The following is a 19661-nucleotide window of genomic DNA, read 5'->3' on the forward strand; positions in this document are numbered from 1 at the left end:
TTTCTAGGAGAAGACTTTAATACCTCAAAATCCTATACGCTGCCTCGAGATGAGTAGAATAAGGATTATGCATATATTGGCTAACTACACTCACTGCAAAAGCTTTATCTGGCCGTGTATGGGATAGGTAAATCAGACACCCAACCAATCTTTGATAGCTACCCTTATCCACTGGCTCTCCATCCTTGCTCTTTAAATGAGTATTTGGTTCCAATGGTGTATCAGCAGGTTTACACCTCAATATGCCAGTGCCAGATAAAAGATCAAGAAGGGCAAATAGACCAGGTCTCTCTATAGTATGATATCAGGATTCTTTTTATCCTGGATTTTTTTCCTACGATATGAGTTGTGATTTGCTGCTCTGACACCATGTTACAATATCAGAACAAGGTGAAAACAGTACCTGTGTGGAGAAATATGGAAGAGAAGAAGAAAAAGGAGGAGGGGAAACAGGACTCATGGTTAGACTAGTTATTCTAAATGTATGCTACCACCTTTATTTATAATAGATCAATTAACAGTATTTACAAGCAAGTACAAAACCCATAATAATTACCAAGGACAGGACTTATACATATGTATAAGTCCTTGACAGAAACAAAACATTTATCATAGACCCCATTGCACTACTTCTAAACATAGGATTCTTAACATATATCATCTTCTTATCCTACATTCTTGTAGTTACAGACTTACAGTAATATAAATACTCTTCCTCCCCTCTTAAATGTAAGTTTTCCATTTTATAAACATAATTATTTTTTTGTCATCTAGGTATTGACTAGTCAATGATTCTTAGCAGGCCAAACAACTAGTTGTTGACTAGTCATCTTGACCACACTGAAAAAATCATAACTGATTACTGATGGTTCAAAGGTGCCAGCTGGCTTAGCTAATAACTCTAGCTTGTTGTAGTTGAAACCTGGGATCAAGTCCTACTTTCACCTTCCCCGCTCTCATGTGTCCCTCCCTGCATTCCAAGTGAAATGCATACATAATAGTGGAATTCTGTCCAATCCCCCCACCCCCCACCCCCCACAAAAAGAAAAAAAAAAAGATGATACAACTGAGAATGAGGTTTAATAATCAATCCTTTGTGGCATAACGGCTTGAAAGACCCAGATTTTATTGCAGCTGTCCCTAGATTCATTTATTGGCATATGTCATCAATTGTATTTTTTTTAGATAGGAAGATGCCTATCAAATAAATTAGTACAAATTGTGTATGAAACCTATTGTATTAGTTCAAAATAATCAGTCAATGCATTTTGAATACTTCATACAGACATAAAGACACATAAGAGTCACCTTAGTTGGTACTAGTATTGATGGATGGCTGTTAGTTACAGTAAAAGAAAATTAGTACATCAAAGGATTATAGCAGATTGTGATTTGGAGATGGGAGTTGACAACCATTCATAAGCTGTGTGGATGGTTTAATACTCTAGTTAATTTTTTTTGATTTTTTTTCCTTTTTCTTTTTGTAGGTGAAGGCCAAAAGTTCTCTCCAAAGTCTATCAAAGGAAAAGAATGGAACAGATGGTTCTAAAATCTACCTGTAAGGATGGAGTCGATAGCTCTTCTCCTTCCTTTCCTCATTAGTACAATGGCTATTTCCATCATTTGATCCTATATGAGTGTGTGTCACCTACTCATCTGCCATTTCTCTTCCCCCCATTTTGTATGACGAACTACATCATTTTTTTTTATTTAATAAAATTCCTTTTATTTTAGATATGGTGAAGGATGGGATTTTGGTGAGGTTGCAAAAAATGGGCGTGGGATAAATGCATCACAATTCAATCTTCATGGGACTGGCATTGGGAGGTAGTATGTTTTCTTATGTTCCTGACATCATTTGCTTATTCGCATAGAAAGCCAGTCTTTAAAATCTTGGACTCACATCCTGAATCTGTTTTTTTGCATTCAACTCAACCATATATTTATTTGAAAAAAATAAAAAGGGAATAGATTAGAATCTTATTTCCTTACTCTTGATTATGTGAAAACATGCAGATTTCCTCTTTTTGAAATAAGAATATTTCCAGAACGTTGCCCATAAAGCACTCAAAGGTTATTCTTCCCCCAACAAAACGTACATTGCCAATTTTGGTGCTGATTTTTGAAGAAAATTTGGTCAAGTTTTCTTATGAACTTTAATGTCCAATAATGCTAGATTGACCATGAGGGCAGGCCTTGGTGCAACGGTAAGGTTGCTCCATTCTGACCAAGTGGTTACGGGTTAGAGTCTGGAAACAGTTTCTTTGTGAAAGCAGGGGTACGGTTGCGTACATTATGACCCTCCCCAGACTCCGCAGTGGCAGGAGCCTCGTGCACTGGGTACACCCTTTTATGCTAGATGGACCACCTGGTCGGCTGTCCCAAACTAATCAATGAGTATGTTAAACCTTTTTGAAGGGAACCAAGTGCTCCCTTGGAGATATCTCATGGTTATGGAGGTCGAGGACATCCAACACATTGGCTGATAAACAAGCTAGGATGGGGGTAAATTAGGATACACTGTATTTGGGCCCTTAGCCTTCCACATAGGTCTCCTTTAAGGCTTCTTTAGCTTTGGCCTTTGTTGTCATTGTTGTTGTATTTATAGCTAGTTACTCTGCTGTTGTATTCTAAGGCTTGTACTTTAGTTTCTATTGGAAATAAAATCTCTTATTTGTTTATCCAAAAAAAAAAAAGGGAATATTCTCTTTGTTAAGATTTGAGAAAAAAAAAATCTTGTGAGGGTATACTTCTAATATCTGTATCAGGCTTTATTTTTTTTTCCCATGTAAGAAGGTATACTTGTAAATTCACCATAACATTATGTGAGACTTGTACATGAGATTTTTTTTGTTTGGGTGAATAAAAAATTCATTACTAAATGGAGAGAAAGATACATGGAGCCCCAAAAAAGAGGGGAAGAAGAAAAACAATTCAAAAATGGCAAAACAAGGAAGAGCTAGGCCCAACCGTCAAAAGGGGGGTCAAAGGGATGAAGCGAGGAGAAAGGGAGACCCTATGAGACAACAATAAGCGTGTTCCTTGGGGTGTCAGCACACTGAGAGGAGACCGCAGATATCTTGCTTTTGATATCAAATGCGATAGAGGGAAAGATATGGAGTTCGAGGTTCATTTTGTGAGATTACGCTCCATCCAAATATGGTAGATGGCAGCCCCAAAGGTAAGCTTGCCCACCACATCACAGATAGTCTTGCCGGAAAAAGTCATATCCATCCAAATCCATTCCCTCGTGAAGGCCAAAATCCTCCTCCTCTTAGGCCAACACTTAGCCAAGAGCCCTTTCCAAACCGATGTGGAGAAGGGACAAGTGACGAAGAGATGGTTCACAACTTCAAGAGTATTACAACAAAGGCATCAGGATGGGGGCGGCAGGGAGCTGATAGTGAATGAGGAAGGACTGCGTTGGGAGGCAGTTGGAGAAGGCTTGCCAAACAGTGAAGCTGTGGCGGGGGATATGACCCTTAAACCAAACCAACTTACGCCAAGGAGACAAATGACCACGGGCTCTAATGGGTCCCAAGCTGACTTGGAGCAGAAGAGGCTTGAAGGAGACCAGACAACATCATCTCCAGAACCAATGGGCCTTCTGGGGATGGTAGGTAAAGCGTTCCAAACTACAATCAACAGGGCAGAGGTAGAGGGGGGGGGGGAACCCAACCATCTTGCCGAAGAATGTCCGCAACCAAGGAATGTATACTAGAGCCCATATTGTAAATGGCTTTGGCACCGACTAAGTGGAGAAGAATACCCATAGGGTGCCCATGGTCGAGCCAATGTATAGTAGATGCTCCAGCATCAATCAGGGAGGTAGCGACCCCATAAGCAAGAGGATGAAACTTAAAGACCTTTCTCTAGACTCAGGAGGCATCAAGAATAGAGGGGACAATCCAAATAGAGTCATTACGAAGGAACCCAGAGTGAATGCAATCTACCCAAATACTTTTCTTCTTAGCCACTATATCTTCCAGATCAACTTGAGGATTCCAACACAATTGACCTCTTTAATTCTTCTCAAGGAAAACCCCCCCCTCATCTTTCGGAAGGCAGATGAAGATCCAGATGATGGTGTGAAGGAATCTAGAGGTGTTAGAACCTTTCCAAAGGAAGGCTAATGTAGGAATAATTCAAGTAAGAACCACTCTAAAGTAGGATCGATGATAGGTTACAGTAGAACACCAAACACTTGAATGATTGAAACGTAAAAGAAGGAAAAAGGTAGAAGAAGATGGATAGAAGGATAGGGTTGGACTTTCTTTGTAACGACCCAAACCCAGATGCAGGTAAAGGTACAGCCCTCACTGGCGCTGATCAAACGATCGATAAAATCATGCGAAATCATTCAAAACAAATCATCAAATTCAAATCTCAAAAACAAAATATTCAAACAATAGCCTTAAATCCCATAAAAACTTCTACTGGTGGTAGTCTAAAGTTTGTCCAAACTAAAAATCTTAAAATTCCAATCCATTAGAGTTTACCTCTCAAACAACTCTCTATTACATCCATCTAATGAAATAAAATAGTGAGTAATGAAAAATAAATCTTCAAGTTACCCTCGAACTCTCTACCAAAAGCATACTTCCGTCTTAATCCTCTGTGATGTAAAAATGGGGTGAGCTAAACAGCCCAGCAAGACAGAATATAGTAAAAGTACAACATAGAACAACCAACAGACAAAATCAATAGTTAGAACAAATATTTTTAGTTTTTCAAAAATAACACTTCCAATAAAACACTATCCTTTTTATCATTCTTTAGCCCCGACATTGAGGGAAATTGGCTGCCACCGCCCATTACACGAGAGAGGAACATGGCCAATCTCCAATTATCTCCAATTGTCTCCTATTAATATCATACCCACTGACAACTTATATGTGTATAGTTGGTATGTTTCCACGGCTCCACGGAATAAACAACCTCTTTGGTGCTGGTCCAACACATTCTATTGACCCTCAAAATCTCCTTTTATTTTACCTGTCAAAGTCACACTCTCCAAATAAAACACATATGTGAAAAGAAAACATAGGTAAAATCTCCAAGTAATGATCAGCATCACAATATACATTATACAAAAATATTCATCTCCAACTTTCAATTATCTCCTGTAACGTATGGCACACACATAAAACACAGGTGAAATCTCCAAGTAACAATTAGCATCCCAATATACATTATACAAAAATATTCGTCTCCAAATTTCAATTATCTCTAATAACATATGGCACACATATAAACACAATTCAAATAAGCACATGTCAGCACATCTCAACGATACATGCATATCACACATCACGTCACACAACCAAACCACACACCTATGTTGTAACCATACTATAATCCACTTACCTCAGTTTGCAAGTCTCCTACTTCAACTCTCTGAGTTCTAAGTACTCAAAAATAGTCACAACCTGCAAAATACGATTTGTCCTCCATCAATACCCTAATCTAAGCACTAAACCAGTACATTATTTTCCCCAAAAATCCCCTCTTAAATCACCAAAATAAACTCCCAACACGTGCACCTACACGCTCCCCCAACAGGACTAGCTCCACAAATCAACCCCAAAAAGGTCAAAACGTCAACCTCTCAGATGGAGGTCAAACTATAAGAAACAATAGCTAGTAGGAAGGATAAGAACCCTTCAAAAGATGGGAGAACGGCTCAGTTTTAGGGTTAAACCAGGAGAGCAATAGGCAAGAAATCATAGACTTAATTTGGGTAATCTAGTGGAAACGATAGGCAATGAACCATATGGGTAAACTAAGAGAACAATGGGAATCACATAAACTTTGTGGTTTGATTAATATTAACTATACCATCTCTTCTCATGGTTACAGGGAATTGGTTTACATGTGGGTTCGCTTGAGTGTAACAAAACATGTATAAATCATCTCTTTTACCATCTCATAGAAAAAGAGAAACATCTCTTTCTCATGGGAAAAACAAGGGAACAATGGACGATAAATCTTATGGGAGAATCAGGAGAACAATGGGAAATAAATCACAGGCAATAAATCTTATGGGAGAATCAAGTGTGTCACACCCCGCCCCGGTTAATCCGAGCATGGTATGACCGGATGCCAACAGATAACCAACCACCACCAGGATCGCAAGTGTAGTACTCCCATTCACAGTTCATCACAATACAAAAATCAAATGCAGCGGAAGGGAAATAAATAATAAATAATAACAGTTATAAGCATAGTTCAAAATCTCGTCATGTCTCACCATTTCGGGTTGGTCAAAATTTCTGAAATATCGGCAAAATATGGTATTTTTTTTGCCATATTTCGGCACTCCATCTCGGTGGGTTTTTGGCCATATTAAGGCCTAATACTTCATGTACACCCTTATTTAAGCTAAATAAACACATTTAACCTTCGTATTGCAAAAAAATGAACTCAAAGTGGTGTTTTGGGTTTGCACCCTTGATTGACAGTATACGGTCGGACCCTGATGTATAAATAGTTAAATACACGTTGTTTAAGTATTAAAAGACAAAATTGAATTGATTAAACATAATATATGTCTAATGCACTTAAAAAACATGTAGAAATTACTTTCATATTTTTTCATGATTTTGCAAAGCAAAACCTCATATTTTTCCTTATTTATTTCTTTTTTTTTTGAAATTTTAAATATTTTTCTTAATTTTCGAAAATAAAATTAATTATTTATGGGTAGAAAAAAATTTTCGACACCATGAAGCCATAGATCGGCCATTGGTGTTTAACATATATTTAATAGATCCCCATCCAATTTATATTACCCCTAATTTTTTCCTATTTTTGTTGTAGGAAAATCAATTTTTTAAATCAGAAAATTAAAAAATAAAATACATATGGAGAAAAAATTTCGGCGCCATGAGGTTGTAGATCAGCCTCTGGTATCTAACATATAATAATATCATCACCATCCAATAAGTATTGAACATAGTATTTTCAAAAAAATAGGTTTAGAGAAAAAAAAAAAATACCTTAAACAGTGAAAAAACCTTCACAAATGTGCTAGGAGGTGTTTCCGACATGTTTCCAGCGACAATCCGTCGAAAATGATGAACAAGTGTTTCCCCCACAAAGAATGGCTTGGAAGAGGCTTTGAAGACAAAAACAAAAGCAATAAACGCACTCTCTGCAAGGTATCGGTTGAAATTTCAACCGAGAACAGCGAGATGTTGCTTTTATACTTAAGTTTAAAGAGTCATGTGCATAGGAATGTAGCAGTTTTTGCGATATTTCGGTGACATGCCGAAACATACCGAAATTTTGACGAAATTTGTACATTCTTCATTTCGGAAGCCCATCTCGTCTCGGTGGTGTCGAAATTTATGAAAGTTGCCAAATTTATGAAATTTGCCGAAATTACGGCGATATATTGCGAAATTTTGAACCATGGTTACAAGAAAAATTGCAAGGTGATAAACATGTTATACTCATATAAGAACTTGTAGTTACACTGTACATCCTCTCAAAAGTAATTACAAGTATAGATGTATTCCAAAGTACTACATGTCTATCTATTTAAAAAACAGTATGTAAACACAAAAGAAGAATTGCTAGTTGATTTGTGTTCCCTTTGTGAAGTCTGCTGATCAGCTTACTGATATTTTCACCAAGGGATTGTCTGGAAAGTTGTTTCATCCTACTTTAGTCAAGTTGGGCATGTTTGACATTTACGCACCAACTTAAGGGGGAGTGTTGAATAATGTACTCCAGAATACCGTGGGAGTTTTCTGGTGTTTTTGGGTTTTATATTTATGTTTCTTTATGTATTGCCAAGTCAGCTAGAGTAGGACAAATCTGTCCTATTTTGGTAATTCTTCTCCTTATAAATAAAGGGCTTGCCTGGTCGTATTGATCATTCAAGCCATTCATTAAAAATTATTTTGTTAAAAGTTATTGAGGATCAATTCTCCCTTCTTCGAAGATCAAGAACAGCAGGGAATCTTTGGACAAGCTTTTATCTCCATCAACATATTTCAGCCTTCTCCCTCTATTGATATCACCAAATATCAGGGTTTTCTCAAAACCCTGACAATATCGATCTAGGGGTTCTGGCTGTCTGTAGTTGCTGATTTTTGGAGGAGTGTTTTCCCACCATTAGAAGAGAATTCAATCCACTTTTTGGTCCATTCTACTTCAGTTTTTTGGGATTTTTCACAGGAGCCACCTTCTTGCGATTTGAGTTTTCTCAAAACCCTAACATCTGTTGATCTCATCATTGGCTCATCTTCTTGAGCTGTTTTTTGGAGGATGTTTTGGACTACCACAGAGAGCATCTCGATTACAGTTTGAGGCCATTCTGCTTGCTGGTTTGTGAGATTTGATTAAATCTCTTTTTGCATCGATTTCATCATGTCTGGTTCTGATCTCTAGAGTGCAACTTCTGGTGCCGATGGACAAGGTCGTAATGAGTACCTCCCTTTTGCTGCTTGATGAGCACATTTATGTGTGAAATCTTAGGGCATAAAGCATACATTTTACCACATTGGACAGAGTTACTTTGGTGCTTTCTTGTTCTTTTCAGGTTTTAGGTGAGTTCTTGTGAAAATGGAGCAAAAGATGCTAAGAATAGCCGGAAGCGCCCAGGAGTCGAGAAAATCAAGTTTGGATTGAGCACTAAAAGAATCACGCCAATCAATCAAATTTGAATGTGATTACAGTGGGCCCCTTAGCATAATTTTGAGGTGTTATTACTATGGATGCGTAGCCCGTCGAGTCGGCTTCGCAACGGTTCAAACGGCACTTGATTCCGAGTTGAAACGAAGAAGTTACGGCCGTTTCCGTGGACAGGGGTTTATTTGTAATTATTGACAGTCGGCCGAGGACAAAGTAAAGAGGAAGTTCAAATTCCAGGGGCCTTAGCACAATTATCAGAAGTTATCTTTCTGTCAGCCGAAAGATTCCATTTGGAAGGCTCTGAAGCAGTCCAACTTCAACTTGAGATATCTTGGGCTCCCGAACTCCAAATTGGACGAAATTTGGGTCTATTTTGGGTGATTTTTCGTAAGGAATACAACAGTGAGGCCCATATAAGCATCCCATGCTCCACGTTTTTTGAAGGACAGATTTGACATTTCATTAATTTTGAGTGGAATCCTAGTCATCACCCTTGCTCTCTCTCTCTTCCAACTTTTCAAGGGCACTTTTGGAATTCTACTTGGGATAGATTTCTTTTGAAAGATGTTCTCTCACCTATGGAAGGTTGAAAAGCCAAAGATGCCTTGATCTCATTGCTTGGAGAAGATATCAACAAAGAAAAGGAAGCACAAGTTAGAATTAGAAAGTTACTTTTTAATAAAGAGAAGGTTTATGTATCTAGGATTCTTTTCTCTCCCTCTTTCTATTTTTTTTCTTTTTTCTTGGGATTCAAGGCAATGTAAAGGAGGAAGGAGAAGAGAATATTATCTTTTCTTAGGGAATATTTCTCCTACCACTTCCCTCTTCTCTCTTCTCCCTTCTCCCTTCCCCCTATAAATACCCCTTGCCCTTTGGGTTGTAACAAGTTAGTTTTTAGTTAGTTTCTAGTTCAATTTTAATTCAGTTTTTAGTGTAGTTTTTAGTTCAATTAATTAGTGAAATTTCTTCTTTTCTTTTCTTTCTAAATTGTGATTTTTGGCTTTCTAGTTTTTAGTTTTGATTTCATAAGATTAGTTCTTTCAAGTTCTTATTTTTTATTTCAAGTTCTTAGTTTTGATTTCATAAGTCTAGTTTAATGGTTGTAGTAGTTTTAGTTTAAAGCTTCCTAGTTTAAGTTCCTATGTTGATGACAAGACTTGGAGATTTAGAAGAGGAAGCCATGGTAAGTTTATTCAAGCACATCAAGGTATCTCATTCTCTAAACCCTTAATCTCATTCTCCCTTTCCTCTATCTCTCTCTATCTTCTTCTTCTTCTCCCTCTATTTTTTTATATATTTTTTTTGGTTGTGGTTTGTGGATGCACTTTTATTCCCTTATTCCTTTTTATGTGGTTATTATGTGTGGCTGCATTTTTATTCCTTTCAATTTGCGTTAGTTTGATAGGTTAGATGCTAATGTGTTAGGGCGCCAATTTAATCCCTTAATTTTGTTAGATACTTATGAGTTAGGTTGCATTAATTTTCATTAGTTTAATTTAACACTTTAATTTGGTTCACTTCGCATTACTTTTAAGTTAGTTAAATAGAGTGGCGTATATCTCCTTGTGTTCGACCCGTAGCTACGATTGACCCGTACGCTTGCGGTATTATTTTAACTCAAACATTGCTAACTCTATTAAACTAGATGGATCCAATTATTTGATGTGGTCTAGGTCTACATACCTTGCTATTGCTGGTAGGGGTCTTACTGGACACATTACTGGCACTACTTTGCAGCCAACTACACCTGGTTCTTCCCAAGATTGATGGATCTCCAATGATTCCTTGATAAATGTCTTATTTACTTGGTTCCATGCAACCAGATCTTGCTAGTGGATATCTGCTTTGGAAAATGATGCCCAAATATGGTCTGCCATAAAAGAAACCTATGGGCAGATGGGGAATGATGCCCAGGTGTATGAACTCCGGAAAAAGGTTCATGACACTACTCAAAAGGAACTCTCCGTCTCCAAGTACTATGCTGCTCTCCGTAGTTTGTGGCAACAGTTGAGCCATTACTCTGATTATCAGCCCATCAGTGCAACCGACATTGTTGCCTATTGGAAACATGTCGATAAAATTAGAGTTTATGACTTCTTGGCTGGATTGAATGTTTAATATGACCAGATTTGTGTGCAAGTGCTGATCAGATCTACATTTCCTACCCTGGAGCAGTCCTATGCCTTAGTCCATTCTGAAGAAAATCGTAGGGCTGCTATGTTGCATATTCCCACTACTAACCGATCAGCTTTACAGACTGTTGCCACTGCTACTCCCATATTTGATATGCCTCCTCGTATTGGTGATTCTTCTAAGGGGCCTGTGAAGTGCGAACATTGTAACAAGCCTATTGAATATTTGTGGAATTGAACTTATGCCTATGAGACACAAGCCCACTATTATTTATAATAAAGATGGAGAAGTACATGTTACATTAATACCCTTAGGGCAACACATAATAAACCCTACTGGACTATTATACCCTTGTACCCAAAATACCACACTCCCCCTCAAGTTGGTGCATAGATGTCAATCTTGCCCAACTTGCTAACTACAAAAATAAAGTTCTTAATAGGTAAACCCTTGGTAAACACATCAGTTAACTGATCACAAGATGGAACAAAGGAGATACGTATAAGTCCCTGTTCAAGCTTTTCCTTGATGAAGTGACGATCAATCTCCACGTGCTTGGTTCGATCATGCTGAACTGGGTTATGGGAGATGCTAATTGCTGACTTGCTATCTGAGTAGAGGTGCATGGGAACTTCAACTAACACTCCAAGATCCAGGAGTAATACTCTTATCCAAATCAACTCACAGATACCATGGGCCATAGCCTGAAATTCTGCTTCTGCACTAGATCGAGCCTCTACTGACTGCTTCTTGCTTCTCTAGGTGACCAAGTTACCGCCAACATATCTGAAGTAGCCAAAAGTAGATCTCCTATCATTAGGGCAACCAGCCCAATCAGCATCTGTATATGACTCAATACAAAGGTGATTATTAGAGGATATGAAAATACCTTTCCCTGGGGCAACCTTTAAATATCGCAAGATCCTGTAGACAAGATCCAAATGAGATGAATATGGATCATGCATATATTGACTAACCATGCTAACAGCGAAGGCAATATCCAATCCAGTATGAGATAAATAGATAAGTCTCCCAACAAGCCTTTGATAGCTGCTCTTGTCAACAGGTTCACTTTCCTGACTGCGAAGGTCAGAATTAGGTTCCATAGGGGTGTCAGTAGGCTTACAAATCAGCATTCATGTTTCTGTCAGTAGATCAACAATATATTTCCGTTGTGATAGGGAAATGCCCTTAGCAGAGTATGCAACTTCTATGTCCAAAAAATACCTTTACTTTCATAGGTCTTTAATCTCAAATTCCTGACCCAAGAATTTTTTCAAGGACGAGATTTCCTCCATACTGCTTCTAGTGATGACAATGTCATCGACATAGACAATCAAAATGGTGATATGGGAAGCAGTTTTCTTAATGAAGAGGGTGTGATCGACATTGCTTTGCTTGTAACCGATAGACACCATGGCCTTATGAAATCGACCAAACCAGGCCCTAAGAGATTGTTTTAAGCCATATAATGCTCGCTTGAGTTTGCAAACTTTCCCTTGAGTCTTCTGACAAGCAAAACCTGGTGGGATTTCTATATACACTGCTTCAAGTTCTCTATGCAAGAAAGCATTCTTGACATCTAGCTGTTGGAGTTCCCATCCTTGATTCACAACACGAGATAAAATGACCCTGACAGTATTCATTTTAGCTACCGGTGCAAAAGTTTCTTGGTAGTTAATGCCGTAGTTCTGAGTGAATCCTCTAGCCACCAATCTGGCTTTATACCTATCCACAGTCCCTTTAGCCTTGTGCTTTACCACGACCACCCATTTACATCCTACAACTCTCTTTCCTGGAGGAAGTTGCACCAATTCCCACTTGTTATTCTTCCCAAGGGCTTTCATTTCTTCAATCATTGCCTCTTCCCATTGTGCATTAGCCAGTGCTTCCTGCCAGTTGTTAGGAATAGATGCAGACGATAGGTAAGACACAAAAGCTTGGAATAAAGGTGAAAGGGAGTCATAGGATACTACATTAGAGATGGGATGCTTGGTAAACATTCTTTTCCCTTTTCTAGTTGCAATTGGTAAATCTAGAGTTGGATCACTACAAGGAAGAGACTTACCAGGCAAATATGGAGCACAAATAGGACTTGACTCTAGGAAGGCCGATTGGTGAGAAGGGATGGTGGTGGTCTTCACTGCTTGGTCCTTGTTCTTCCTTTTTCGAGTTCGAACAAACACCTTCAAAGGAGACATAGGAGGTGCTGTTGCTTGCTCCCCCTGGACCTTGGACTATTCCCCTTGGGCCGTGGGCTGCAGTTGTTCCTGCCCAGTTACCCCATCTTCAATTTCTATATCATCTTCCATTATGGGCAGCTCCATAGGTGTAATTTTGAAAGGCACTTCTTCACTTGGTCCAAACTTCCCCTGAAGAGGTGTAGGAGAGGAAAAATAGGGAATGGTTTCTTGAAAGACGACATCCGTGGTAACAAACCATCGGAAACCAGAAATAGATACACAACGGGCAGGGTCCCAAACATCAGAATGAACCACACCAAACAGAAGTAAACTTCTTGTTAGTAAAACAGAAAATAGGAGAATGGCTTGAGTGAATAACTTGTTTACTCAGCCATAAACTTCTTGTTAGTAAACAGAAAATAGGAGGATGGCTTGAGTGAATAACTTGTTTACTCAGCCCCTTTCATTTATAGCTTTCAATAATAGGGCATAATTATAGATATATCCTTGTACAACCGACTATGCTAGTTACAGGGAATAAACAAAGAGAAAAACAAAAAATACCCTTATCGGGTTACACAATTCAGCACTCCCCAGCAAGGTGGGGCATAGATATCACAGATGCCCAACTTGACTAAACTAGGATGAAATAACTTTCGACTTAGCCCTTTGGTAAAGACATCAACAAGTTGATCATCAGACTTCACAAAAGGTATACAAATCTGCCCACTTTCTAACTTCTCCTTGATGAAGTGTTTGTCAATCTCCACCATGCTTGGTACGATCATGTTACACTGGATTGTGGGCAATGCTAATTGCTGCTTTGTTGTCACAGACTCACAGTACAAGTGTACAACATTATTGGACGATGAACAGAACCACTAATATCCTGGAGTAAACTCTGAAGCCACAATAACTCACATATACCCTGGGCCATAGCACGGAATTCGGCTTCAACACTGGAACTTGCCACAACATTTTGTTTTTTACTTCGCCATGTGACAAGGTTAACTCGTACAAAGGTACAATAATCTAAAGTGGATTTCCTGTCAGGGTTACCACCCCAGTCAACATCTGTGTAAGCCTCAAATCCCTTTCCCTGGAGTTGACTTCAAGAAGTGGAGAATACGAAGAACAACAGCTATATGAGTGGAGTGGGGATCATGCATGAACTGACTGACTAAGCTTACTGCAAATGCAATGTCCGGTCTAGTATGGGAGAGATAAATTAATTTTCCCACCAATCGTTGATATCGCTCCTTATCAACTGGATCACCATCCTTTTTTTGTAGACGAGTAGTAGCTTCCAAAGGAGTGTTACATGGATGACATCCTAACAAACCTGTCTCTGAGAGTAGGTCTAGAACATATTTCCTTTGGGAGAGAAAAATGCCTTTGGGAGAACGTGCAACTTCAATCCCAAGGAAGTACTTGAGTTGTCCTAGGTCTTTTATTTCAAATTCTCGTCCCAGAAAGGTCTTCAAGTGAGAAACATTAGCTGAATCATTACCAGTCACAACTATGTCATCGACATAGACTATAAGAGGAGTGACCTCATCCAAGGAATTAAGTCTCGGAGCGTATCGTCTCGGCCGATACGTCTCGGTATCGGTCGAGGTCGATACGTATCTTTTTTTTAAAAAAATGTTAATGTCTCGACTGTATCGAGACGTATCAACCGAGACGTACTGAGACAATACGATATGATACGATCGATACGTATCGATACAAAGGAGAGTTTTAAAAATTTTGATTTTATTATTTTTTTAAAAACGATACGTATCAAGTCGTCTCGATATGTATCGACCTATACATAGCGATACAAATCGTGACGACTCGATACGTCTCGATAAGTATCGTTAACTTAAAAAACACATGGCCATTTCATTCTTGTCACCTGAAACTCGATTTCTAGCAGTCCTGGCGGAAAAAAGCTCTTCCCAGCTTTGAGAAACCCTTCCAAAAACACATTTAAACTTGCTTTTAGGGTAAGATTTCTTGAGGGCTTTCAATTCTTTGCCAAAAACGAACTTAGAGGAGCTGAAATCACATCATTTGGTGGATCTAACAGCCCACATTCGAATTCAAAAGCTGTTCTTGAAGGGTTAGGTAAGTTTTTTGAAAAAAACTTGAATCTTTTGCTTTAATCTTTGATTTTTGGTATGTTTTTTGGTATGAATCAAAGAGAATATGTTAAACAAACATAGAAATTACATTCTTTGTATGCATTTACAAAGATTTGGTTTCAAATCCATGTTTCTTGGACCATTTTTACTCAAAACCGAAAATTCCTTCTTTAAAATGATTTTTTTTTTTTTTCTTAACTTTAAAACAAATGGTAATGTTTATAATATATGGAGTACATTATGTATAGATGTATGACATCCCAAGAAGATTATACATTTACCCTAAAATCTGTATTTTTTTTATTTTTTGGGTATTTTCTGAATTTATAAAGTACTTAAAAAAATGTAAAAAATCTGATTTTTCCATCTATACTCTTTCATTATAGTTTGATAAAATGTATAATTGGCTGAAATAGAATCAAAGACTTAGATTCATATATGTAGTACATTATGTCATTTTTTTTCATTATTTAAAAAATTTAATAATGTGTAACTAGTTGTAGAAAATATAAAAATGTTTAAATATTGCCAAAAGTGTATTTTCATGTGTATTTTGATCATTTTCATGCGTTTCTGCACTGATCGATACGTATCTCCGATACGATACGATACGATACGATACGATACGTCTCTTAAAATCGCCTGACCGATACGATACCCGATACCGATACTTAAATCGTTGACCTTAACCCCTTTTTGCTTGATGAATAAGGTCTGATCGGCATTGCTCTGTTTGTATCCTATAGAGATCATTGATTTATGAAACCTACCAAACCAAGCCCTAGGAGATTGCTTCAGCCTGCAAACTTCCCTATGAGTCTTGTCATAAGAAAAACCTAGATTGGAGAAGTGGTACAGTAGTGGTAGTCTCAACTTGCTCTTTGTGCTTCCGGGTATAGACTTTATCAACCGGAATCTAACTTACATGTCTACGATCCCCCTGAATAGGAATCATACTAGAGATTGAGGTTGGAGGTTCTGGAGAAGAAGGCTCCCCTTGTTAGGAGCCGGTAGACGAGCAGACACATCTTCGAACCTTGGATCATGCTCCCCCTGAAGAGGTGGCTGAGAATAATACGCCAGGGATTCATGGAAGATAATATCCATGGTAACAAATGTACGCGAGTGGGTGGATGATAACATTTATATCCTTTCTGGGTGGCGGAGTAGCCCAAGAAAATAAACTGAATGCTCTGAGGATCGAGCTTGCCATGAAGATGATGGTTGCAAGCATAGTACACACAACCAAAATTTTTTGGGGGGACCACAAAAGAGGAAGAGCCCTAGAGAAGGTCAACAGGGGCACGACCATCAAGTACAGGGATAGGAATGCGGTTAATGAGGTAGACAGCGATGAGGATAACATCACTCCAATATGGAGAAGGAACCTGCCATGCAAACCTAATTGCCCGAGCCACTTCCAGAAGATGCCGATTTTTTCTTTCAACCACTCCATTCTGGGCCGGAGTGCCTACACAACTGGTTTGATGAAGGATGCCATTTTTAGCCAAATAGTTTTGGAACTGACCTTCCTTGTATTCCTTGCCATTATCACTCCGCAGAATTTTTAATGTGGCATTGAATTGGGTCTGAACCATACGATGGAATAGCTGAAAACATAAAAAACCTCACTCTTGTGTTGCATCATATACACCCAAGTGGTCCTAGTAAAGCAGTCAATAAAGTAAACAAACTATCTATGGCCACAAATAGAAACACAACGGAAATGGGCCCCACACATCAGCATGAACTAAAGCAAAGGGAGAAGGACTCCTTTTATTTAATGGAGAGTAAGTGCAACAAGTCTGTGTAGCCAAAACACAGGCCTTACATAAAAACTCATCCCTTTTACAATTTTTAACTAACTGAGGAAACAAAAAGGCTAAAGTTCGAAGAGGAGGGTAACCAAGCCGACAATGCCATAGATGGAGATCTGAAGAAGTGGATGAATGTTATTGATGAGCCGAGGATGAAGCTGACGATGGACAAGTCTGATCCGTGTGGAGTATGTAGAGACCACCACGTACCTTACCACCCCCAATCGTGTGGCGTTTCACCAGATCTTGTATGACATAATGAGAGGGAAAGAAAGTTACTTTGCAGTTTATATCTTTTTTTTTTTTGGTGAATAAATAATCTATTACCGAAGCCTAAGGGGAGTGAGAGGAAGAGAGGGGGGGAATTACAAAGGAGAGACGGGGGGGGGGGGGAGAAACAAGCCCCGGACCCAACTAAGGGGGGGGGGGGGAATGGGGCCGTAAAAGAGCACTATCTAAACCCATGAATCAACAATATGCCTATTGCTTGGGGAGTTCAAAAAGGCCTTTTGAGGCAGGAAACTCAACTTAGAGTAGTTCATATCTTTAGTTAGACTACTAATGGAAAGAAGATTGGTAGAAAAGGAAGGAACATGCAAAACAGAATTTAATGTAAGGGTAGAAGAGTTGAAATTTAGGTAAAGGATGTAAGTAAGAAAGAAGAAGGAGATGGAAGAAGAAGAGAAGAAGAAGATGAAGAAATGGAGAGAAAGAGAATTTGGTGGAAAGTTGTGTGTGAGATTATCTCCACTACACCTATATTACTTCACTAATAACTAGACCAAATTACATACACCTCCCTAGGGAGGTAAAAGGAAAAAAAGGAAAATAACAATATAAGGTAACTAGTAAACTTACTAGTTCCTAAAGTACCCTTAAAACATATAAGCTCTAACATATATAAACTCTAACACTCCCCCTCAAGTTGAAGAATAAATATCATGCATTCCCAGCTTGCATAATAGAGTACCAAACTGAAGAGAAGAAAGCCCTTTGGTAAAGATGTCCGCCAATTGATCACTTGTCTTCACAAAAGGAGTGCAAATACAGCCAGAGTATTTTCTCATTGATGAAATGTCGATCCACTTCGATGTGCTTTGTTCTATCATGTTGCACCGGATTGTGAGCAATGCTTATAGCTGCCTTGTTGTCATAATAGAGCCGTATAGGATCATTATTATCAAACCCCAACTCTTGAACCAATTGCTTCAGCCCTATAAGTTCACAAACTCCATGTGCCATTGCCCTAAATTTTGCCTCTACACTGAATCTAGCTACAACAGGTTATTTCTTGCTTCTCCATGTAAGCAAATTACCACCTACAAATGTGCAATAACCAGAAGTAGATCTTCTGTCTGAGATGGATCTAGCCCAATCAGCATCTGTAAAGCCCTGTATCCTCAGGTGATCATGTTTGGCATACAATAGTCCTTTCCCTGGGGATGACTTCCAGTATCCAAGGATACAGTATACAGCATCCAAGGGCCCACTCTTGGGGCCATGCATAAATTGGTTCACAACTCCCACTGCATAAGAAATATCTGGGCGAGTCATAGATAAATAGATGAGTTTCCAAACTAGTCTTTGGTACTTCCCTGTATCAACAAGAGGGTAACCACAATCTTCCCCTAATTTGTGATTCTGCTCAATAGGAGAGCTTGCTGGTTTGCTGCCCAACATACCTGTCTCTTTTTGCAAATCAAGAACAAACTTCCTTTAACATATGTTGATGCCTTTCTTGGACCTTGACACTTCAATTCCCAAAAAGTACTTCAAGGAACCCAAATTTTTAATCTTAAACTGTTGAGCCAGGTAGGACTTCAGTCTAGCTATCTCCACACTGTCATTTACAGTCACAATAATGTCATCAACATAGACTATAAGAACTGTGATGGTACCATTACCACTCCGGGTAAATAAGGTATGGTCAGCTTGACTCTGAGAATACCCATTCTTTAGAATAGCTTGTCTGAACCTCTTAAACCATGTTGTTAGAATATTGTACTCCAGAATACCATGGGGGTATTCTGGTCCTTTTGGGGGTATTTTTATGTTATTAAGTGTTATTAGCTTATGTCGGCTATGTGGGTTTTAGTCCCACATCTCCTAGCTTCTATTATTTGTAACTTCCCCTCTATTATAAATAGAGGGGCCTTTCTATCATTAATACAAACCATTCTATTATTTCATTCCATCTCCATGACCCACGATTCAACCAACATGGTATCAGAGCTGGTCTGATCTAGGTTAGAGAGGAAAAAAATCCTATTTCTCCCTTCTTCTCTTTCGATCGATCTCTCTCTTCTTCTCCCTTTTCTCGGTTTTCTCCTCCTACTGGTTTTCTTCTTCTTACCCATATAAGGGGGCAGCACTAATGAGGAAAATAAAATATCCAATGATTTAGTTGCTGCCCTCCTTCATTCTCTTCGAATTTTTTCATTAAAACCCTGCTGGAAGCCTCATCTGCGATTTGGAGTTCCCCTTCTTTGAGATCAGATCTCTATAAACCTGATCCTCTAATTTAGGAACACCCTATGCAGCCTTTTTCCAGCCCTATTCTACCCTATTCTTAAACCTAACTTCCCTTTTTCTTTATCTCCATCAATTGTTATTTTTTCCAGCCTAGATCCCCAAATCGATTTCACCTTGTCAGGGTTTTGAATCAAAACCCTGACTCCAATCGATGTTTGGGTTTCCCTTGTCAGATGTAGCCAATATTTCAGGGATATTTCCCAACTAATCGAAGCCCTAATCGACCTCAG

General features: G+C 38.7%; 1 protein-coding gene across 7 annotated transcripts in view; it reads left to right on the forward strand.

Moving 5' to 3' along the window:
• The window catches only part of LOC122654486 (pullulanase 1, chloroplastic), a 125260-nt gene that overhangs the window by 48497 nt on the left and 57102 nt on the right, over positions 1 to 19661 (forward strand). For all 7 annotated transcript variants that reach the window (XR_006331918.1, XR_006331919.1, XM_043848599.1 and 4 more), the window contains exons 15-16: positions 1488 to 1558; positions 1735 to 1827. Coding sequence is in view for 5 of the 7 variants with exons in the window: in XM_043848599.1 (XP_043704534.1) it covers positions 1488 to 1558; positions 1735 to 1827 (164 nt within the window). In the remaining 2 variants the exon portion in view is untranslated. The remainder of the gene's footprint in view (positions 1 to 1487; positions 1559 to 1734; positions 1828 to 19661) is intronic.

Source organism: Telopea speciosissima, chromosome 3 (assembly GCF_018873765.1).
Source record: "Telopea speciosissima isolate NSW1024214 ecotype Mountain lineage chromosome 3, Tspe_v1, whole genome shotgun sequence".
NCBI lineage: Eukaryota > Viridiplantae > Streptophyta > Magnoliopsida > Proteales > Proteaceae > Telopea > Telopea speciosissima.